General features: G+C 40.4%; 1 protein-coding gene across 2 annotated transcripts in view; it reads right to left on the reverse strand.

Moving 5' to 3' along the window:
* Positions 1-12,349: 12,349 nt before the first annotated feature.
* The window catches only part of gdap2 (ganglioside induced differentiation associated protein 2), a 64,164-nt gene continuing 50,792 nt past the window's right edge, over positions 12,350-25,721 (reverse strand). Inside the window, exons 14-15 of one of the 2 annotated variants that reach the window (XR_013934960.1) lie at positions 16,094-17,649; positions 12,350-15,977 (exon numbers count right to left, since the gene is read on the reverse strand). Coding sequence is in view for 1 of the 2 variants with exons in the window: in XM_080457062.1 (XP_080313188.1) it covers positions 17,611-17,649 (39 nt within the window). In the remaining variant the exon portion in view is untranslated. Of the gene's footprint in view, positions 17,650-25,721 lie in introns of both variants that reach the window. The other variant, XM_080457062.1, reaches the window with a different exon arrangement.

Below are 25,721 nucleotides of genomic sequence, written 5' to 3' on the forward strand. Positions count from 1 at the left end.
CAGAGATATGGGGGTCATTGAAATTAAAATGTCTTAGAAGTAAGGAGTTGGATGATGGATGCAAACCAAAAGACAAACAAGCCGAGGGGAGAATGAGAGACTCCAAAAGTAATGAAGACTGCTGTCACTATGCGAGTCAGGAGGGAGTGCAGGACAGAAAGACCAAGGCAGACTAGTTCAGATACAAGGATTTTTCTTTTTTTTATTATGACAAAAACCAGGGAACACAAGGAGCACGAGAAGGACTAGGAAGGCACTTGCAAGTTTCACTTGTAAAAGCACAAGAAGATAGCCTACATACACCGAATCAAGGAGACTAGATCAAACACTAAGATACTCACAGACAACTACATACAACAAACAGACTGGCAGTGAAGGGCAAACAGGAACACATTGGAGACACAGGTGCATATGTATGGACAATCAACACACGATTGGCTAGGGCTAAACAAGACACAGGTGAACAACATTTGCAAATGACAGGGTGAGACAAGACAGGTAGCAGCAAACAGGAAACACTCAGACATCACTACAAAACAAAAGGTACACAAGTGTAAATTAAAACTAGAACTAAGAAGGTATGTTTCTAAAATATGTAAAGAAACACAACTGTATTGTAAAACACCAAGTATAACTAAGAAACAAGGAACACAACAAGAAAACACAACAGTTATTGTTAAAAAACAGATCTGTTGGAACATTTTCCTCTGCACCCAGATTTACTCTTTCGTTGAGAGCAAACAGAGGGATGTAATGTCATCAAAATACAAATCCGTTATTGTCATTAAATAGAGTTGCATCTTCCATATCAGTGTGGCTCAGGAGATATACCAGGGATTCATAAGCTGAAGGTTTAGGCTTTGAAACGCCTTAATATGATTTTTCACTCTCAATCTAAAATCGAAGAGGTTGGTTAAGTATTGCATTCTTACGTGAGTTTTCCATGTTAGTGTGGCTCGAGGTATTATTCAGGGTTTTATAAATAAAAGGTTCAGGGATCAAACCTCATGAAGAACATTATCATCACTCTATCTAAATTCTAAAAGGTGGGTTAAATATTACATTCTCGGTTGCATCTTCAATGCCAGTGTGGCTCAAATGTTAAATCAGTGGTTTATAAACAGAAAGTTTAAGGGTCAAAACTCCAGAAGAAAAGAAATTCACTCTCGTCTAAATTCTCAAAGGTGGGTGAAGTAATACATTCTCTACTGCATCTTCCATGCCAGCTAGCATGTGAGATAAATCAGTGAAATATAAACCGTTGGTTAAAGGTTCAAAACTCCTAAAGAACTTTTTCACTCTCCATCTAAATTCTAAAAGGTGGGTTAAGTATCACATTCTTAGTTAATTATTACATTCTCAATTCCATCTTCCATGCTAGCATGGCATGTGAGTCAGGAGTACAAACCATTGCTCAAATGATGAATCAAGGGTTTATAAACAGAACGTTTAACGACCAAAACTCCAGAAGGAAAAAAAATCACTCTCCGTCTAAATTCTCAAAGGTGGGTGAAGTATTACATGCTCAGTTAATCATTACATTCTCAATTGCATGTTGCATGCTAGCATGGCACATGAGTCAGGAGTACAAACCATGGCTCAAATGTTAAATCAGGGGTTCATAATCTGAATAGTCTGGGTTCAAAACTCCCAAGGAACATTTTTCACTTTCCATCTAAATTGTGAAAGGTGAGTTAACTATTACATTCCCGATTACTTCTTCCATGCTAGCATGGCTCAAATGATAAATCAGCGGTTTATAATCCAAAGGTTCTGAGTTCAAAGCTCCCAAAGAGCATTTTTCACTTTCCATCTAAATTGTAAAAGGTGAGTTAACTATTACATTCCCGATTACATCTCCTATGCCAGCGTGGCTCAATAGATGAATCAGGGGTTTATAAACCAAAGGTTCAGGGTTCAAAGCACAACTAATACAAAAGACCAACTCCAACAACTAATACAAAATATCTCAAACAACCAAAAAAACAATCAATACAAAACTTCGAAGTGCCTCAATAAAAAAACATAAAACAGTGGTCAAAAAATAACAAATTAGTCAGCTATAATGCTAATAATGTCAATGACATACAACAAAAATTGCTTTGCTTTGTATGTAAATAGTTATTAAGCTCCTCCCACTGGAGGTGGGCTTTACCCATGCTCCTCCCCCTCCTACCGGAGCTAAAAGAAGGCGTGAGGAGGGAGGCGGGCTGATTCCACGCTCCTCGCCTTAAAAAGAGCAAAGATAGAGATTTACCAGGACCAAGATTCAAACCCCCAACCTTCCACCTGCGAGGCCTCTCCTTTTCTCTTGCGCCACCAGGCTTTTCACACTAATTAGAAACTCGAGGTAATATTTGAAGTTTAAGGGAGAGGTGGCAGGTCAAAAGTTGAAAGTCTACAGCAAACACCTCTCCCCCTGACAGAATGACTGAATCTAATAGATTCACTGATGATCAGGGTTCATTATGACACAACCTTTTTTGAGTTTTAGTTTATTGTTAAAAACCATCTGTTGAAAAAAAAAAATGCAACGGATGGTTGGAGAGCAAACAGAGGGATGTTTAATGTTATCAAAACACATATTCGTTATTGTCATATCTTAAAGTCATTTATCAATTCCAGAAAACCAAAACTATCAGTTTTAATGTGTGAACCTGGCTCAGAGTTCAAACAAAATAAGAGCAATACACTTAAACACAGAATTGATTATGAATATAAAGACAAAGGCTAATTAACTAATTGTTTATGAGTGAGTTAGTCTGCAGAATCTGTAGTGGATGTGTGTAAAGCAGTGGTTTTCAAAGTGGGGTCCAGGGGACCCTCATGGTTTCTTGAGGGGGTTCTAAATGTCCCCTTACATTTCTGTAACTCCCGAGAGTGTACAAAATGGAACCAAATGGACCCCTAATGGTCCATTTGTACACTCTCAGAGATATGGGGGTCATTGAAATTAAAATGTCTTCGAAGTAAGGAGTTGGATGATGGATGCAAACCAAAAGACAAACAAGCCGAGGGGAGAATGAGAGACTCCAAAAGTAATGAAGACTGCTGTCACTATGCGAGTCAGGAGGGAGTGCAGGACAGAAAGACCAAGGCAGACTAGTTCAGATACAAGGATTTTTCTTTTTTTTATTATGACAAAAACCAGGGAACACAAGGAGCACGAGAAGGACTAGGAAGGCACTTGCAAGTTTCACTTGTAAAAGCACAAGAAGATAGCCTACATACACCGAATCAAGGAGACTAGATCAAACACTAAGATACTCACAGACAACTACATACAACAAACAGACTGGCAGTGAAGGGCAAACAGGAACACATTGGAGACACAGGTGCATATGTATGGACAATCAACACACGATTGGCTAGGGCTAAACAAGACACAGGTGAACAACATTTGCAAATGACAGGGTGAGACAAGACAGGTAGCAGCAAACAGGAAACACTCAGACATCACTACAAAACAAAAGGTACACAAGTGTAAATTAAAACTAGAACTAAGAAGGTATGTTTCTAAAATATGTAAAGAAACACAACTGTATTGTAAAACACCAAGTATAACTAAGAAACAAGGAACACAACAAGAAAACACAACAGTTATTGTTAAAAAACAGATCTGTTGGAACATTTTCCTCTGCACCCAGATTTACTCTTTCGTTGAGAGCAAACAGAGGGATGTAATGTCATCAAAATACAAATCCGTTATTGTCATTAAATAGAGTTGCATCTTCCATATCAGTGTGGCTCAGGAGATATACCAGGGATTCATAAGCTGAAGGTTTAGGCTTTGAAACGCCTTAATATGATTTTTCACTCTCAATCTAAAATCGAAGAGGTTGGTTAAGTATTGCATTCTTACGTGAGTTTTCCATGTTAGTGTGGCTCGAGGTATTATTCAGGGTTTTATAAATAAAAGGTTCAGGGATCAAACCTCATGAAGAACATTATCATCACTCTATCTAAATTCTAAAAGGTGGGTTAAATATTACATTCTCGGTTGCATCTTCAATGCCAGTGTGGCTCAAATGTTAAATCAGTGGTTTATAAACAGAAAGTTTAAGGGTCAAAACTCCAGAAGAAAAGAAATTCACTCTCGTCTAAATTCTCAAAGGTGGGTGAAGTAATACATTCTCTACTGCATCTTCCATGCCAGCTAGCATGTGAGATAAATCAGTGAAATATAAACCGTTGGTTAAAGGTTCAAAACGCCTAAAGAACTTTTTCACTCTCCATCTAAATTCTAAAAGGTGGGTTAAGTATCACATTCTTAGTTAATTATTACATTCTCAATTCCATCTTCCATGCTAGCATGGCATGTGAGTCAGGAGTACAAACCATTGCTCAAATGATGAATCAAGGGTTTATAAACAGAACGTTTAACGACCAAAACTCCAGAAGGAAAAAAAATCACTCTCCGTCTAAATTCTCAAAGGTGGGTGAAGTATTACATGCTCAGTTAATCATTACATTCTCAATTGCATGTTGCATGCTAGCATGGCACATGAGTCAGGAGTACAAACCATGGCTCAAATGTTAAATCAGGGGTTCATAATCTGAATAGTCTGGGTTCAAAACTCCCAAGGAACATTTTTCACTTTCCATCTAAATTGTGAAAGGTGAGTTAACTATTACATTCCCAATTATACTCCTATGTCTGCGTGGCTCAATAGGAGAATCAGGGGCGTATAATCTAAAGGTTCTGGGTTCAAAGCTCCCAAAGGGCATTTTTCACTTTCCATCTAAATTGTGAAAGGTTAGTTAACTATTACATTCCCAATTACATCTCCTATGTCTGCATGGCTCAATAGGTGAATCAGGGGCGTATAATCCAAAGGTTCTGGGTTCAAAGCTCCCAAAGAGCATTTTTCACTTTCCATCTTAATTGTGAAAGGTGAGTTAACTATTACATTCCCGATTGCTTCTCCTATGTCTGCGTGGCTCAATAGGTGAATCAGGGGTTTATAATCCAAAGGTTCTGGGTTCAAAACTCCCAAAGAGCATTTTTCACTTTCCATCTAAATTGTGAAAGGTGAGTTAACTATTACATTCCCGATTACTTCTTCCATGCTAGCATGGCTCAAATGATAAATCAGCGGTTTATAATCCAAAGGTTCTGAGTTCAAAGCTCCCAAAGAGCATTTTTCACTTTCCATCTAAATTGTAAAAGGTGAGTTAACTATTACATTCCCGATTACATCTCCTATGCCAGCGTGGCTCAATAGATGAATCAGGGGTTTATAAACCAAAGGTTCAGGGTTCAAAGCACAACTAATACAAAAGACCAACTCCAACAACTAATACAAAATATCTCAAACAACCAAAAAAACAATCAATACAAAACTTCGAAGTGCCTCAATAAAAAAACATAAAACAGTGGTCAAAAAATAACAAATTAGTCAGCTATAATGCTAATAATGTCAATGACATACAACAAAAATTGCTTTGCTTTGTATGTAAATAGTTATTAAGCTCCTCCCACTGGAGGTGGGCTTTACCCATACTCCTCCCCCTCCTACCGGAGCTAAAAGAAGGCGTGAGGAGGGAGGCGGGCTGATTCCACGCTCCTCGCCTTAAAAAGAGCAAAGATAGAGATTTACCAGGACCAAGATTCAAACCCCCAACCTTCCACCTGCGAGGCCTCTCCTTTTCTCTTGCACCACCAGGCTTTTCACACTAATTAGAAACTCGAGGTAATATTTGAAGTTTAAGGGAGAGGTGGCAGGTCAAAAGTTGAAAGTCTACAGCAAACACCTCTCCCCCTGACAGAATGACTGAATCTAATAGATTCACTGATGATCAGGGTTCATTATGACACAACCTTTTTTGAGTTTTAGTTTATTGTTAAAAACCATCTGTTGAAAAAAAATAATGCAACGGATGGTTGGAGAGCAAACAGAGGGATGTTTAATGTTATCAAAACACATATTCGTTATTGTCATATCTTAAAGTCATTTATCAATTCCAGAAAACCAAAACTATCAGTTTTAATGTGTGAACCTGGCTCAGAGTTCAAACAAAATAAGAGCAATACACTTAAACACAGAATTGATTATGAATATAAAGACAAAGGCTAATTAACTAATTGTTTATGAGTGAGTTAGTCTGCAGAATCTGTAGTGGATGTGTGTAAAGCAGTGGTTTTCAAAGTGGGGTCCAGGGGACCCTCATGGTTTCTTGAGGGGGTTCTAAATGTCCCCTTACATTTCTGTAACTCCCGAGAGTGTACAAAATGGAACCAAATGGACCCCTAATGGTCCATTTGTACACTCTCAGAGATATGGGGGTCATTGAAATTAAAATGTCTTAGAAGTAAGGAGTTGGATGATGGATGCAAACCAAAAGACAAACAAGCCGAGGGGAGAATGAGAGACTCCAAAAGTAATGAAGACTGCTGTCACTATGCGAGTCAGGAGGGAGTGCAGGACAGAAAGACCAAGGCAGACTAGTTCAGATACAAGGATTTTTCTTTTTTTTATTATGACAAAAACCAGGGAACACAAGGAGCACGAGAAGGACTAGGAAGGCACTTGCAAGTTTCACTTGTAAAAGCACAAGAAGATAGCCTACATACACCGAATCAAGGAGACTAGATCAAACACTAAGATACTCACAGACAACTACATACAACAAACAGACTGGCAGTGAAGGGCAAACAGGAACACATTGGAGACACAGGTGCATATGTATGGACAATCAACACACGATTGGCTAGGGCTAAACAAGACACAGGTGAACAACATTTGCAAATGACAGGGTGAGACAAGACAGGTAGCAGCAAACAGGAAACACTCAGACATCACTACAAAACAAAAGGTACACAAGTGTAAATTAAAACTAGAACTAAGAAGGTATGTTTCTAAAATATGTAAAGAAACACAACTGTATTGTAAAACACCAAGTATAACTAAGAAACAAGGAACACAACAAGAAAACACAACAGTTATTGTTAAAAAACAGATCTGTTGGAACATTTTCCTCTGCACTCAGATTTACTCTTTCGTTGAGAGCAAACAGAGGGATGTAATGTCATCAAAATACAAATCCGTTATTGTCATTAAATAGAGTTGCATCTTCCATATCAGTGTGGCTCAGGAGATATACCAGGGATTCATAAGCTGAAGGTTTAGGCTTTGAAACGCCTTAATATGATTTTTCACTCTCAATCTAAAATCGAAGAGGTTGGTTAAGTATTGCATTCTTACGTGAGTTTTCCATGTTAGTGTGGCTCGAGGTATTATTCAGGGTTTTATAAATAAAAGGTTCAGGGATCAAACCTCATGAAGAACATTATCATCACTCTATCTAAATTCTAAAAGGTGGGTTAAATATTACATTCTCGGTTGCATCTTCAATGCCAGTGTGGCTCAAATGTTAAATCAGTGGTTTATAAACAGAAAGTTTAAGGGTCAAAACTCCAGAAGAAAAGAAATTCACTCTCGTCTAAATTCTCAAAGGTGGGTGAAGTAATACATTCTCTACTGCATCTTCCATGCCAGCTAGCATGTGAGATAAATCAGTGAAATATAAACCGTTGGTTAAAGGTTCAAAACTCCTAAAGAACTTTTTCACTCTCCATCTAAATTCTAAAAGGTGGGTTAAGTATCACATTCTTAGTTAATTATTACATTCTCAATTCCATCTTCCATGCTAGCATGGCATGTGAGTCAGGAGTACAAACCATTGCTCAAATGATGAATCAAGGGTTTATAAACAGAACGTTTAACGACCAAAACTCCAGAAGGAAAAAAAATCACTCTCCGTCTAAATTCTCAAAGGTGGGTGAAGTATTACATGCTCAGTTAATCATTACATTCTCAATTGCATGTTGCATGCTAGCATGGCACATGAGTCAGGAGTACAAACCATGGCTCAAATGTTAAATCAGGGGTTCATAATCTGAATAGTCTGGGTTCAAAACTCCCAAGGAACATTTTTCACTTTCCATCTAAATTGTGAAAGGTGAGTTAACTATTACATTCCCAATTATACTCCTATGTCTGCGTGGCTCAATAGGAGAATCAGGGGCGTATAATCTAAAGGTTCTGGGTTCAAAGCTCCCAAAGGGCATTTTTCACTTTCCATCTAAATTGTGAAAGGTTAGTTAACTATTACATTCCCGATTACTTCTCCTATGTCTGCGTGGCTCAATAGGTGAATCAGATAACATTAGTGTGATCGCTTTAGCGATCCCACAATAATAATGAATTATACTGAATGACTTTTCTCTTTCACTGCTGTAGAGTGTGACTGACTCTGCTGCCCCCCGATGTCCTGACTGACTTCCTGAACGACATGGACTTGTGTGTCACCAATGTAAGTCCCTCATCAAAGACACTCCTCACATGTCCAACACTTTACAATGGACGCATTATTTAGTCACAAGCAGTGTGGTGGAAAAAGTACTCACATCCTTTACTTAAGTAAAAGTATCAATACTGCAGTGTAGAAATACTTTACAAGTCAAACATTCAGAATGTACTTGAGTAAAAGTACAAAACTATCGGTATCAAAAAGTACTTACAGTACCAAAGTAGAAAGTACTCATTATGCAGAAATGTCCGATTTCACACGTTTTCAAATGTATAAAAAATCTTTTGAAAATAGCCGATCTATAGATCGGCTATTTTCAAATGGCCGAAATGTATATAGGGCTGAAGTGATTAATGTATGTTTTGTAATAATAATCAAAATCTACAAAGTAACTAGTAAGTACAAATACCTCGAAATTGTACTTAAAGAGGTGGTGCCATAGTTCTGCACTTTTTCTGTTTTTCATGTGTCTATGAAGTTGATAGAACTTCATTAGGGCAGGTACACACTGCAGGATATTAGGTCCGATATTGCTGTCGCCGTCTTTTTTTGGCGCTCGCCGACAAAACCTCACGATCTGACGCAGATCGGCAAGCTAATGCTCGCTGTGTGTGAAAGGCTCCGCGAGACGATCTAGCCACGATTATCCGCTCTGCGATGGCTTTCCGACCGTTTTCAGATAACTACCCTGTTAGATATTCAGCTCTGTCCCAGACAGGACAGCAGACAATATCATACAGTATGAAAGGAGCTCAGACCACTCTGCGAGCAGATGCACGCTACAGCCAATGAGAGCTCATTACAGCCACCGTAGCTAGGGAGCGTCGCTGGATCTGACCACAACAAACAGTCCCTACCGCAATATTACCGTCCAGTCCTGTATTAAGTTAACATTATAAAACAAAATGAGAGAGTGAGCGAGCCTAGTGGGCTGTTTATTTTAGAGGAATTGTACAGACAGAGACAGAGACAGAGAGCGAGCTCTGTGTGTGTGTGCGTGTGTGACTGTGTGTGTGTGTGTGTGTGTGTCTCTGTGGGTACAGCCACACATGTCCGTAAACGTCCGTATACGTCCGTATACGGACGCCGGAAGTCCCATACACTCCCATGTTAAGTTTAAAACCGGAAGTACCGTTCCGTTTTTTTTTTTAACATGGGAGTGTATGGGACTTCCGGCGTCCGTATACGGACGTTTACGGACATGTGTGGCTGTACCCTGTGGGTACATACACACATGATGGGATAGCGTCCGTCTACGGACGGTAGACGGGCGGAAGTCCCATACACACCCATGTTATCGCGACCATTCTTCCGGTTTTAAACTTAACATGGGTGTGTATGGGACTTCCGCCCGTCTACCGTCCGTAGACGGACGGTATCCCATCATGTGTGTATGTACCCAGCTGTGAGTGCAGCATGTCTGAACAGCGTTGCCAGATGTTGCGAGAGAAATAAGCAACCAGGTCTATGAAAACAAGCCTAAGAAAAGGCCACTAGAGCACTTTAAACCTATTTACAAATACATTGGATATTTGAAAATAGCCAATCTACAAGCTCACAACGCGTCGCAGCTATTTTCAAAGAAAAATCTTGAGAAAATTGTGGAATATTTTCCAAATCCACACATCTTGTATGGGGGTCTACTCTATGGCACAACATATCTTCAGAAGGGGGAGGTCTGCGGACAAATATTAATTTGGGGGTCCTTGCCATGAAAATGTTTGAGAACAACTGGCTCAAACAACATTAGGAAACAAGACCAAATAAGCAACTACACTTTCACGCAACAGAAAAACAATCCCAAAGTCGCTTATAATAAGCGGACATGGCAACACTGACTGCTTCTGACGAGAGAGAGGGAGGGAGAGGGAGAGGGAGATATATCACGGGATATGTCGATTAAAATGAATTGGAATAAACACAAATGTATGTATTGGGTCTGACTCTGGAGATAGCATCCTAGTGAACTATCCTACAGTGTGTAATCCCTGGTCGGGGATCAATCTATAGTGTGAAAACCACAACGATATATGACAGCCGATTTCAAGAAATAAACTCCTGCAGTGTGTAATGCTTAACGATCAGATGACCCCCCGACCACTTTAAGGTCCTGCAGTGTGTACCTGCCTTAAGCAGACATGGGCAGATTCTCCTTCTACAGCACTGCCACCCAGGTTTGGAATAGTTTAACCCCATCCCTAAAAAAACATCCGGCCAAACAAAAGTTGTGTGTGATGTGTTTCATCACATGGGTCCAGAGATCATGTGTGCAGGTTTTGGTGAGACTTAAGTAAATCTGCAGGAGGAGAAAAAAGTGTGTGTGTAAAAGGCTTTTGAAAATAGCAGATCTACAAGCTCACAACACGTCGCGATGCAACGCGTTGTGAGCTTGTAGATCTGCTATTTTCAAAAGATGTGTATACATTTTGAAAACTTGAAATGGGACATTCTGCATAATGAGTACTTTTACTTTTGGTACTTTAATTTATTTTGATACTTTTGTACTTTTACTCAAGTAAATTTAGAATTCCAGACTTTTACTTGTAAGAGTATTTCTACATTGCGGTATGGATACTTTTACTTAAGTAAAACATTTGAGTACTTTTTCCACCACTGTTGAAGAACATGCACGTTGCTGCACTCTGAATCAGTTGAAGGGGTTTGAGTGAGCACGCCTGGAGAACGACCATGCAGCAAGGAGGGAGTTGCAATTGGACATGACTGAGGTTTGGATAAGCTAGGAGGCGAGCGGACTCCCTGGTGAGGAAGGGTCTGATTCTCTGGACGTTGTACAGCGTACACCTACATGATGGAGTGATCGCTGCAGTGTGCCTTGTCAGTTGGAATATAGGAGTCACCAGTGTTGACGGAAATGCAAGGAACTTCCAGGAAAGGAGAGAAGCAAGATGGTGGGAAGGCATCCACTGTTGTTGTAAGCCAGGCAGCATGCAATGATGCTCTCTTCAAGCAGCCAGTATGCTGTCTGGAGGCCCTTTGATCGCCTTTCAAATATTTTTATTCAGCAGGTTGACAAATGACGGGATACAAATGACGGGATACAAATGACGTTGGCTCAGAATGTGCTCTTTCCTGTTTTCCCCCAGAGATACATAAGGCACAGATGATAAAATACAATATGAATACCAGATAAAAATATATTAAAGTATAACCATACATGGCAAATTGAGGTACTAATGGTTCTAACCATGACGACTTGCATTATGGGAAAGTGAAAAAGCGCTTCCTCACGCTGTGCATGTGCTAATGGTCAATGCCCGTGTGCAAGTTGAGATCAATTGGTCAACCAACTGAGGAGAACCATGCGGAACTGAGTGACTGACAGAGGGTTCCTTAATTATATGTAGGATGGTGAAAATAGCAGACCTACAAGCTCACAATGTAGATCTGTTATTTTCACGAAATTTGAAATAAATGTACTTTGATTCTGATTCATACTTTGTCTTATGAGTGTGTCGCTTGTCGAAAATAGCAGATCTACAAGCTCACATGCATCACTATACTCTTAATACTAGTTATCGGTAATAGTAAAAAAGAAATGGTTTTGGACATACAAGGTTATGTCCAAAACCGCCAATATTTTATATATTAGAGAATGAAATGTATAATTGATTAAATAATACAAAAGCATCAAATACATTGTCAAAAATGAGACATCACGATATCGATATAACATCGATATATTGAGTATAAGGGATCGGGATATAAAGAACAATGACCTTCAGAATCTGTGTGCTCTTTTATAGGAATATTCGTGGACGTTTTCCCAAATCAAGTCACTTACTGTAATTTGAAATATTTATGACCAGTTGACAGTTCTTTGGTGAATGAATACAATGAATGTTGTTCTAACAGAACAATACAAGACTTTCTTTTGTATGACCTCAAGTCTTCATTCGCCCAATAAAGAAAATCAAAAACATATTTTTTTAAATAAAGAAGATCATTTTAATTGAACATATAAAAAAAAACAAGGAAACAAAAATGTAACTAAACAACTTCATTGATGCTCTGCCAATCAGGTCATGAAATGTGAAATCTTGCTCCTTACTGTATATATATATTATATACATTCACACATGATCACAGCATAACACATAACACTGAACATAAAGTGTGTGGTGGTGGGGGGGGGAGGGACCACATCGTTAACATGAGTTAAAACTCTTAACGACTCTTTGCCATAGCAGCCAGGGGAGCCACGGACCATCAACCCAGAGCAGTAAAACTTTACATCGTCGCTGTTGGGCAGAAACCTCTTATCTCCATATTCTAAATGTTTGTGATTTTCCTTAAATTAACGCCCTACTTGATCATACTACAGCGTCACACAGATCTACAAGCTCGAAACGCGGCGCGAAGCGACGCGTTTCGAGCTTGTAGATCTGCTACTTTTGAATTTGAATCCTGAAAAGTAACAGCTTTGGATATATGAGGTTTCCACCCGATGTTATATATCTGTGGAGCAGGGAGTCTATGGATACGGAGTACTTTTTAGTGCGGAGTCTCGTCTCACATCACAACTGTGCTTCCGCACTGCTGCTTCTGCTCAGAGAGAGAAAGAAAATCAAGATGGAGAGGAAGGTGGAGGAAAGAGAGAGCAGCAGAAGGAAAGGGACAGATGCGGAAAGAAATCGTTCAGAGCATTGGCTCTCAAAGTGGGGTCCTTGGGGGAGGGGGGGGGGGTCCATAGTTGGCTACTCAAAAAATAGCAGATATACAATCTCACAGCGCATCACTTCGTGCCGCGCTGCAAGCTTGTACATCTGCTATTTTTGAAAAGCTTGGAATTTTGATTCTTCTGGGGGGTCCCTGGCACAAACTCTTTTCAGATGGGGGTCCGCCGCCTAAATACATATCAATATGGGGGTCCTCGACAGGAAACGGTTTAAGAAGCACTGGTTCAGAGAGATTCACATTCCGTCTCATCTGAACTGGTTCTGTGTTCATCTGGAGTTGGCAGGAAGAGTTGAAAATAGCGAAAATGGTGTTGCCTGCCTTAAATGGCAGATATACAAGCTTACAACGCGTTGCGAGCTTGTAGATCTGCCATTTACAGAGCACGACACCGGCACGCAACTAAGTATAAATCAGGCTTTGGCTGTCAGAAGTAAGATTCTCGTACCCCGGGGCCACTACGATTACCTACCACACACACACACACACACACACACACACACACACACACACACACACACACACACACACACACACACACACACACACACACACACACACACACACACACACACACACACACACACACACACACACACACACACACACACACACACACACACACACACACAACCTGCTCACTCACTCTGTGGAATCTCACGCTGGTCGGCCAAACTTTAATCAAGATCTCTGGACGTGTCCGACTAAACACTCCGACAGCTTATCGATCTGTCAAGACGGCATGGTTTAAAAATATCCCAGCGCTACGGGAGGGAATGTCAGATAAAACGTTCTCACTGACATCACTCTTTATGGATAGGGATATCTGAGGAAAAAAAGATTTAATCTCCTCCTCCTGCCAGCACTTATAATGCGATGATTTAAAGTAAAGATGTGTGTGTCCTTATAACTAGAGTGTGGGACGTTACAGTGCACAGCACATTATAGTGTGTGTGTGAAAAGCAGCATCTATAGCGGTGGTTCTCAACCAGTGGTGCAGGGACCACCAGTGGTCCTTGAGGGGGTTCCAGGTGGTCCCCAGCTAAATGGAGAGTTGGTAACCAAATGGACCCTTATTGGGTACATTTTTTTTTCTTGAGCGTAAAATTAAATACATTTTACGCTCTCAAGAGTTAAATTATTGTCAAACATCTGCATTACTTCATTTATAAGAAGTCTACACAATTAGAGAATGTAGAAGAATTGTTAATTTGATGAACGTTTGCCTGTTATCTCTCCTATTGGTACCAACATCAATACAGCATGGAATTGTGGACAAAATCTTATCCAACGATAACAAAATATTCAAAGTTTTGGGTCCGAGAGGCTAAATCTCATCAAGCGGTGGTCCGTGGCTCAAATGCCGAATAAATAATGGACCTCGATATGAAAAGGGTTGAGAACCACTGATCTATAGCGTAACCAAAGTCCTGACGTCACCCCCACTGTCCCTGGGTCACGCCGTTATTTTTTGTATTAGATCTCCCATAGTTGAATCTTAGATCGTGTCATATAAGAACTGTTTTCCAAAATTAAACAAACTACCCCGGAAATTTTGTCACGTATGTGACTCTGTGTCGTTCATGATATTGAGTTACATTTGATAACGTCTGTGTTTGGAGAAAAAACAAAAAAATCTTACTCTTTGGATAAATTAGTACTTTTTTTTACTGTCATTTGATGCTTCATATCCATATCCAGTGAAATCGCAGGGGGGATTTGTTCATTTCTGGAGCATAGTTCTTACAGTATATGACGTGATCTAAGATGACCCTATGGGAAATCCAATACAAAAAAATAACTCCATCACCCACGGCATTACTGGAAAATAAATCTTCTCTTATGGAGAGTCCCTGGAACAAAACCTTTTCGCAGTCAAATACATATACATTTGGGTGGTCCTTGACCTTGAGTTTGAGAACCAGTGGTGTTTAGCACATGTACGTCAATACAACAAGTGCTAGAAAGTACATGGCACAGCGAGCTTCACATTGTTATGGACCCCCAACACCTCCGCAGTGAAGCCCACCCATTTGCTACACAGAAATGTAAGACAAAAACACTATTCATTCATTAATTACAGATACCCTGTAAACCCAGGTTTAGTTTGTGAAATACACATGAAATTGTAGTGAACTCTGTGCAAATAAAAGTGATTAAATACCAAAACAAAAATGTCAGACATGATTGATGAATAATTTTGAGAGGTTATCCTTCAATATAACATCATCACTCTCACACACGCACAAAGGGGACAATTAGTGATGGAAATGAACTGTTAAATTGTGTTTCTCGTTACGCACTCGTTACAAAGCACACATGTAGTGCTTCTCGTGGTTCTCAAAGTGCGGTCCGGGGATCCCCAGGGGTCCTTGGGGGGGGGGGGGGTTCCAGGGGGTCCCCAGCTAAATTTGTTACTACAGCATCACAATCATTTTAACCACTTTATCCATTTATATGTTGGATATTCAAAAAATTGCAGATCTACAAGCTCACAGAGCGTCACTTCATGCCGCGCTGCGAGCTTGCGCGCTATTTTTTAAGTTTATTTCTTCTAATTTTGAAAATGTTGAATGTTTTTTATTTTAACACAAATCTTGTCTGGCACAAAACATTTTCAGATCGGGGGTCCGCGACCAAATGCATATCAATTTGGGTGGTCCTTGAGATGTAGTGGACCCAGCAGCACTCACACATTCACTAGCAAACTCTGCTGCAGGAGGGAGAGATCAGCCTCTCACACACACACACTGATGTACGGAGGAGAGATCAGCCTCTCACACACACACACACACTGATGTACGGAGGAGAGATCAGCCTCTCACACACACACACACACACTGATGTACGGAGGAGAGATCAGCCTCTCACACACACACACACACTGATGTACGGAGGAGAGATCAGCCTCTCACACACACACACACACTGCTGTAAGGAGGAGAGATCAGCCTCTCACACACACACTGCTGTAAGGAGGAGAGATCAGCCTCTCACACACACACTGCTGTAAGGAGGAGAGATCAGCCTCTCTCACACACACACACACTGCTGTAAGGAGGAGAGATCAGCCTCTCACACATACACTGCTGTAAGAAGGAGAGATCAGTCTTGATTGTATTCACATTCCTGAGAGAGAATGTCATTCTGGATCCAATGTTCTTGAGTTCCTCCATGGTCTTTTGAATGCAGCTACAGTATAAGGAATACAAGAGTGTAGTTATGTGGCTATGTTGACGTGTTGTCGTGTAATGTTATGTCGTGGTACATAGGGTTCGGAAGGTATGGTAGGGTACATAGGGTATGGCAGTGGTTCTCAACCTTAATCATATTTGAACTGGGGACCACCCAAAATAATTATATTTGAACTGGGGACCACCCACAATAATCATATCTGACCTGGGGACCACCCAAAATAATCATATCTGACCTGGGGACCACCCAAAATAATTATATTTGAACTGGGGACCCCCCCAAAATAATCATATTTGACCTGGGACCACCCAAAATAATCATATTTGAACTGGGGACCACCCACCTGGGGACCCCCACCCTGACAAGCACTTGTAATTGTAGGAGTTGAGGCATTACATTTAGTTTGACTCTGTTCCACAGATAAATATTGTGAAAATAGCCGATCTACAGTACAAGCGTTGCGAGGCGTTGCAAGCTTGTAAATCGGCTATTTTCAAAATGTTTGCCTCTTTCTTATTTTATTTGACAATTTGGCCAATGTATGACCAGTTGTTAATAGTATAGTTAGTTGAGTACTTTTTTTATTTCATTTATTGTTTTCATAATTTTTTGGGTATTAAAAAGATCTTAAAAGTCCTTAAATTGCCACTTTTAACTGTCATCTGAGGACACCGCCAAAATCATGTGGGGAGCCCCCTGGGAGTCTCGACCCACAGGTTGAGAAGCACTGCTGTATGGTAGGATACATAGGGGGGTCTGGTCGGGTATATAAGGTCTAGGCATGTATGCTCTGTACAAGAAAGGTATTTTGAGATAAAACGGCGGAAGACCTTCACTTGTGGTCCTCCACCACACACAATGACCTCATAGTACAGGAGACGTCCCAAACAGAGCCACGCACTGTAGAACGCTCTCAACAATCCCCTCGACAAGCACAGACATTCCAAAATGAAGATCCATGATGTTGAAGATCTCCCTGGAGAGGAGATGGGACAAATACCAACCTCTGGGCTTTAAGACGTAGTCCAAAAAAAAAAAACGTCGGAACGTCGACAAAAGAACAAGCCGGGGCGGGGCAACGAGCACAGCCGCCAGTAGAATGCCGGTGAAATACCGTAAGGTACGTCCATCTCTGTAAATTCTTCCGACAATTTCTAAGGTTTTACAACCCGCTGTTCAGAAAAGCCAGTCTTTTACCTCTACTGTATCTTTTACATCTCGTCTTTACATAGTACAGTACGTCCTCAGCCAACAGTTTCCTCGGTGTGAGGCCCAGAGCCTTCGCAAGGTCTTGGGAGTTGCAGAATCATCGTTAGCAACATGGCGGATGCCAGGAGGGCTTTCTGTTGGATGGTTCCTTCACGTCACATCCCCAGCGGTGAGTTCTTTCTTGATTGGTCTCTCCGGTCACAAACCGTGCTGGGTGGGACTGCAGGGCCCGTTCACCTGAAACAAGAGGAGAAGACAAGTTTAGTTATCATCTAATTACCATGATCGCTGTTCTCATGTTGAGGCCTGGGCCGCAGCATGGCAGTCCAGGCACCCTAGGCTGCAATGCCAGCGTGGATATTAAAAAGCCCACCCCCAAAAAAGAATTAACCACTTGACTTCACCCATTTTTCTATTTATACGTTGGCTATTCAAAAATTCCAGGTCTGCTGCGCTGCGAGCTTGTACATGTTTTTTTAAATATTGAATATTTTAGATTTTTTTTAACAAATCTCAAGGGGCCCCAGGAACACACTCTTTTCAGATGGGTGTCCGCGGCCAAATACATATCAATTTGGGGGTCCTTGATTAACTCTATAAACGCCATTGACTCGAAAACGCGTCAATTACTACTTAATCCACCCACGCCATTGACGCGTTTGACGCGTTGGATTTGCGTTCATTGTTTAATCTCTGATCGCGCTATGCTGCTTAAAATGCAATGTTATTCTCGAGTTCCACTTACTTCACCCATATCTGCATCCGGTTTCATAACCTGGGTTCCGTTTCCGGTTTTTGATTATTTTCCCCCGGTCATTTTCGTCCAAAATAGGTAAACAAACGGTTTTTCACACGGTATAACGGACAAACGGACAGCTTCTCTTCTATAATCTATGGTCTGGGTGACGATCAGTCATCGCCGTCGTGTATCACATCGTAATTTTGACGATCAAAACAATCTGGGACGACGTCACTTCCGTTTTCATGTTTTTCCCTGTCTAATCGCTCAAGAAGGGTAACAGTGACACAAGGAGCTGATCAAGCTATCATGTGCTGCTCTCTAGTGGCGGATTTGTGCTGCGTCTTTAAAAAACAGTCTGATCAATTATTTTCATGAAAATTTTCAAAATATAAAAATAAAAAAACACGAAAATTGCTGGCAATGGGGGAGTACTTTATGAAAATACTCTGGCAGTCAAAGAGTTAAGTTATTGCACAGACACTCGGACGCTGAGTTCATGATTTGAGGCATTTTGTTAAAAACAAGTCACTCCTGCAAACTTTAGATGCCAATCTTAGACAATAAGGATGGACAATAAAAATCGGACAGATCACATGATTATAGACATAATGCGTACCGATTTCCGTGATGTTTGGACAAAATGTGTAGGAGTAATATAAAAAAAGATTGTCTTGCTAAAACCGGCCTCCTGATGGCACTATAATAGGCCAATGTGAAAAATGCAGAGATTTTTCCTTGGCCTCCAGGGACTGTGCGTGCAAAGTTTCACGTCGTTCAGGCCAACGGTGCTGGAGATTAGCTGTTCACAGACGGACACACGGACGGACAGACGGACGGACAGGGGTCAAAACATAGTCTCGGCCACGCCTTCGGCCTGGCGGAGACAACAAAACAAAGGGTTTGAAACTCATGATTCTCACCGACTGAAGCAGCAATAGTTGTGTGCACCACAATCTCGCTAGCGGGGAATGTGACGTACGTACGGAGCCAAGCATAAATCACTTTTGCAGATGAAAGACCATCAAGGGGAGCCTGGACATTTTGAACTGGGGCGGGCGGGCTTTGAGAGGCTTTTAAAGTGCACACGATTTGCTGTTTATCACTTCACCACTTGTTCCAGGAACTCTGCTATCTGTCGGGAGCGCACGACTCATCCTCCTTCCGCCCATCTGTCACTCTCTCACAAGCTTATCAGCAATAAAACACAGCACACCACCATCATAAGGTTGAGTAGTTGTGCGTGTTGCGTATCGTGTATTTGTGCATGTTGTGTGTTACTGTATGTGCATAGATCTACAGTAATGCAAGGCCTCATAAATAAGGCTTTGTGCGTGTGCATCGGTCAGTTCATCTCTTATCCGAATTTAATCTCAATTAGATTTTTATCTGATCCCAACACACAGGGGTGCCCAGCTAAAGGATTGAAATTTAGGAGCCAAATGGTCCCTTACGGGTCTGTAACAGGTCTGTAACCAAATGGAACCTTACGGGTCCACTTGGTTCCATTTGTACACTCTCAGAGCTAAAGTAACAGTGAGGCTTTTACAGCGTCGACTGGGGTCGCAGAGATAGAAATCATGTAAAAAGGGCATCCGTGGCCTAATGCCTATCAAACTTGGGGTTCTTTATATATATATATATATATCGTCTCTGTCAGGTGGAAACCTCATGTCCAAAACTTACTTTTCAGGATTCAAATTCAAAAATAGCAAAAGTAGCAGATCTACAAGCTCAAAACGCGTCGCTTCGTGCCGCGTTTGGAGCGTGCGAATCTGCTACTTTTGATGCTTTTGTGTGACACTGTAGTATGATCAAGTAGGGCATTAATTTGCGGAAAAAAACACAAAAGGTTTGAATATAGAGATAAGAGGTTTCTGCCCGACAGCGACGATGTATTAAGAAAAAGTTGAGAATCAGTCTGCTAAAGCAATGAAAGGCTTTTGGGGATTTTTTTAAATCTAAGTAAAACCCATATTTTCTCCTTGCATTACGGTTCCCCCTAGCTTAATTGATTTTATTGTTATGTTCACCCTGTGGTTTTAAATACTGTATTCTTTTTTTTTGCTGAATTGTACATTTACAGCTATGAACTGCCGCATATTGATTGTTTGATCATACGTGCTGGCACATTTACACGGTATATTCTTTGCTGTTGAGTTTTTGTTCTATAATTTGTTGTGTGAAGTGTACAGAGACCCCTTTGGGGTGATGTTGCACTATAAATAAATAAACACTGAACTGAACTGAACGTGTCCACTCTCTCACAAGCGGCTGAGGCTTCTCAAGGAAGCCTGGCTGGACCCGTACCAAGGTGCTGATGAGCTGAACGCCTCGCGGGCCAACTGGGTTTAACATGCCGAGTCCTCTGCAGTGCTGTAGTTAGTTACCCCGGGCTATTAACACCTCCCACTCCACTCATTACAGAGAGAAGGAAGCTAGATCTGTTCAGGATCTAACAATCTATCAATCTAACAATAACAATTAAAGGTCGCACTCAAAGGTGATATCGATAACATGTTTTATTGTTATGTAAACGAATAATAAAAAGAAAACATTACGTCCAAACATTTAAAAAGGTGCAGATAAAAAGCATCACCCCCTACAGAAAAAAGAGATATATACAGTATGTATATATATAATATATATAGTATTATGATTGCGAAATAATAATCTTTGTTTTCTTTGGGAAAGTACCTTTTTCCCGCACAATGCCGCAAACGGCACTTCTTAGCTGTGATTCAGGGAAATTAAGTAACTTCACGCAACAGAGATGTTGTGATGTGTAGCTGAATGCTGTCTATTGCGCCTTTAAAGTTGCTATAGACCAGTGGTTCTCAACCTGTGTGCCGGGACCCCAAGGGTCCAGTAAAGTGACCATTTAAGGACTTTTTTTTTAAAGGAGGAGAAAAAAAAATGAAATCAAAAGTAATCAACAAACTATACAATGAAAACTGGTCAAACATTGGCCAAATTGTCAAATAATTAAAAAGAGGCAAAGATTGTGAAAATAGCTGATCTACAGTAGGTCAGCTATTTTCACAAACTAAATGTAATGCTTCAACTCAAAAATGATTATTTGGGGGGGGGGGGGATCCCCAATTCAAATATGATTATTTTGGGGGGGGGTCCCCAGTTCAAATATGATTATTTTGGGGGGGTCCCCAATTCAAATATTATTTTGGGGGGGGGTCCCCAGTTCAAATATGATTATTTTGGGGGGGTCCCCAGTTCAAATATGATTATTTTGGGGGGGTCCCCAGTTCAAATATGATTATTTTGGGGGGGTCCCCAGTTCAAATATGATTATTTTTGGGGGCTCCCCAGTTCAAATATGATTATTTTGGGGGGGTCCCCAGTTCAAATATGATTATTTTGGGGGGGGGTCCCCAGTTCAAATATGATTATTTTGGGGGGGTCCCCAGTTCAAATATGATTATTTTGGGGGGGGTCCCCAGTTCAAATATGATTATTTTTGGGGGCTCCCCAGTTCAAATATGATTATTTTGGAGGGTTGGCCTGAAAAGGTTGAGAATCACTGCTATAGACAACGTGTCCAAAACAAACATTTTGGGACCCGCCAAAATTATTCAAATTAAATTAAATATTTTTGGGGAAAAGTTTCACTTTTATTCCGTACCTTTTTTTTTAAAGTTTCCGTGGATGTACCACTTTCTTTTGATTATTTGTTTACATAAGAATTTTATCAATCACTTAAGAATCTCACTGCCTGCAATGTTGTGACAGCTGTGTTGCATCGACAATGACCTTTTCATGTCAAGTACCCCCAAATTGATATGCATTTGGCCGTGGACCCCCCCAACTGTATAAAAAACATATAAAAAATGTTTTCAATATAAAACATTTATAAAACAAAAACAGCAGATGTACAATCTCTGAGCTTGTAGATCTGCTATTTTTGAATAGCCAAAGTATATACATATAGGTAGCTGATATATTGCACTTTTACCTTACGCTAGGTATACTCTTGGTTGCTTGTTTTTGCAGAAAATGCACTAAAGACTTCTGGTGATTAGTAGTTTTCGTTCCCTACCTATGTTGAATACACTTATTGTAAGTCGCTTTGGATAAAAGCGTCTGCTAAATGACTGTAATGTAATGTAATGTAATATAAAATGGATCAAGTGGTTACAATGCTTGTGATGCTATATTAACACATTTTGCTGGGGACCCGCTGGAACCACCCCAAGGACCCCACTTACAAATAGAGATCTATTACTGCACCAGTAACTACCAAAAGCACAACTTTGACAAAGCTGTACAGTGTACACAACTGTCTCGAGTCACAATCAAAGAATGCGTGATGAGGAAAAGAGTTGTAAATGTCAAGCCTTCTCTCGGCGAATCTCCCGAGAGCAATAACAACTTGACGGGTTCAATTTTGCACCTCGGACAGCATCCCAGTTTCAGCAGAACACCGTGTCACCCGGCCATGTATGTGTTTGTTCTTGGTATGAGCCAACACAAACCACAAGCTTTCAAACTGTCAAGTATTAAGTCTTATTACGGGTGAATTAACAATATAAATATTGTGGGAAGATCAAACCTAATGATGGAAAAAAACTTTTTTTTAACCACTCTCAACCAGGCAATTTTTTTTTTACGATTTGAGAAATGTTTAAAAAAATGTAAAAAAATCTACAAGCTCACAACTCGTCGCAATGTGCTTAAGTGGTTAACAAAGATCATTAATTGCAAAGTATTAGTCCAAATATTATGGTTTGGATTCATATTGTAGATCGTCTCTGTCGGGTGAAAACCTGATGTCCAAAACATTCCTAAGCCAATAATTTGATGACCGGCAGGGGTTCCGGTAGGAGACATAAAGAGTCTCCTTTGTGTCTCCTACCGGAACCACTGACCATCAAATTATTGGCTTACGAATGTGACAAAAAAAAAAATCCATGAATTCAAGTCTCCTTGGGATGACTAATCGCTAGAATTTTCTTTTTTGGGTGAACTATCCCTTTAAGGAAAAACCCTGGTTTTCTTTAAACTGCGTTTTGTGGACACCTGCTTCTGTTCATGTGACAAAACAAAAAACATTTGTTTTCACACGTCTAGGAGGTGCTGATGGGGCAAGACAGACACTTTCGCTGGTCAGAGACACGTTTCGTTTTTTTTTTAAATAATTTCTCCTCTGTACACAACCAGACCTCGTCCTTAACACATTCCATGCCAGACGTTAATCTCATAATGTACTCACCAGTGCCAACGTGTTATTGTTGTTTTGTTTTCGCCATAGACCTTGTTAAAATCCTTAAGATTGAGCTGTGCACTGTCTGTTTACATCGGCGACTTCTCACTGAATCTACCAGTGAAAACCACGTGTCAAACAGAGCTCCATGGTTGTAGTTAGAGCGGATTACGTTAAACAGTGATATGCGAGGAGAAAAAACTACAGGAAGAGAATTGAGTTTCAGTTTCGTCATTAGAACGAGGGCCGACGTGATCGGCAAAACTGGATCCCAAATAATTCTGTTTCCGGTCTTCAAACCGGAACCGGAAATGGATCAAAAAAATTCGAAAGTGCACCTGGGGGGGGATCTACGCGATAGGCATTCAATGTGTTAAAAGCCAAACCCCCTCGTTAACCGTGCGCTCGGTTCCAGGTTATCCCCACATGACCCACATACGGCTCAAAGGGAGGTCCGACAGAACAATGTCACTTTAATCGAGGCTGAGTAAGCTGAGTGATTAATCAATCTCTCATTCACGCAGGCAGGCAGAGACGTGAAGATAAACACATGGCCACATGCAGAGCCACACACACACACACACAAACGTTTTAGGCATTTTTAAGCTTTATTTTCAGATGGGTCAGTGCAGAGAAGACGGTAAAACGCTAGTACAATTTTGTGAGCATTATGTGGCTATTTACCTCTAAATGGCTCTGGATAAGAGCGTCTGCTAAATGCCTACATTGTACAGTGTAAACTTGTTGGAGCATAACGGTCTGTGTACAAACTCAGTGGTTCTCAAACTTGTACGTGCCAAGGACCTGCAAAATGATATATATATCTGAATTTATTTGGTGCCCCCAGAAGAGAAGGTTTATGTAAAAAAAATTATCAGGACTTATGATACTTCATTACCTTGTTATAAGTTATATTTATAACGAGTGTTATGAAGCCTTATAAGCACATTATAATGCATTATAAATGCGCTTATAATGCATTATAGACCCGACCTTAACCTTTTTCTGAATGCCCTCAGTGCCTGAGTTTTTTGTTTTTTTTTGAAAAAAATGTTCAGAACCCAAGATATCATTATCTGAAGATTTGCAGCTCCATCCACTCTTTGTTTAACTTATAACTGAAAAAGGCTGTATCTCGCTTCCTAAGCACTTTTTTTTGACTAAAAAAATAATAATTGCTGGCACAGTTCGCAATATTTTTTTTTATTTCATTGGCACTGAGAGAGTTAATATAAAGTCTTAACATTTTGTTTTAACACCGTGTCCAAACACGGACACATACAGACTGACATGTATCGACACCCTGCAACATTAATAACACGCTACAACCATTAGCTGATAGTAACGGCAACCCCCCCAGATGCTCTGCTTTATTTCACCAACACCATTCTGTTGCATATTGCTTTCTCGGGCTCTGCTTTACCTCTCTCACAAACTCCTGATAAATGGTGATTGCTATAACAAGGCACCCATGAGTGAAAACCATAAACACGTGGCCTTTAAAAAGCATGTTCCGTGTCTAGCTGTTAGCGTGCAGAGATCAGCCTGAGGTTAGGTTTCCAGTAAAACACAATAATACGTTGACGGGGGAAGTCACAAAAGTTTAGGAGGTGAGTAAAAACTGTGATTTTTGAGACAGAGTGGGCATAAATTGCCGCTTGAACTTTACAACGAGATTGGGAGCAAATAATGACAAAAATTATGCTTTTTTTTAAGCTGTAAAGCTGCTGTTATGGCAATTTTTTACACAAGGTGGTGCAAGTTATTTATTAGTAGTCATATTGAGTCCCGTATGTTAAAAAATATTTTTTTTAGGTTTTCATGTTAAATATTGAAACCATTTTCTATAACGAATCAAAAACTCGTATACATTTTTGCCATCGACTAAATCGATTTGTCTAATTAACCACTTAACCCTGTGTTGCGTGAGGCCATGACATCACTCACTGCTCATTCATTCATTGGTGGCTGTGCCAATCATTCTCTCTCCTTTTCCCATCAGGCTGGCACACCTGCAGTAGATTCCCCAAATCCTAATTGCTGCAGACTACTCCCTGGAACTGTCTCATTTTTAGATTTGAGCTAAAAAGCATTATTTTACACTTTGGGCTATTCAAAAATAGCAGATATACAAGCTCATAGCGCGGCACCGAGTGCCGCGCTACGAGCTTGTAGATCTGCTATTTTTGAAAACTCTTGAAAATGTGTGCAAATCTTTGAATATATATATTTTTAAAGCGAACATTTTTAACTCAAATCTTTGCTTCTGGGGGTCCCTGGAACAACATATTTTGATGGGGGTCTGCGGCCAAATACATATAATTTTGGGGGTCCTTGACATGAAAAAGATTG

This window comes from Gymnoscopelus braueri (assembly GCF_963280865.1).
Source record: "Gymnoscopelus braueri genome assembly, chromosome: 18".
Taxonomy (NCBI): Eukaryota; Metazoa; Chordata; class Actinopteri; order Myctophiformes; family Myctophidae; genus Gymnoscopelus; species Gymnoscopelus braueri.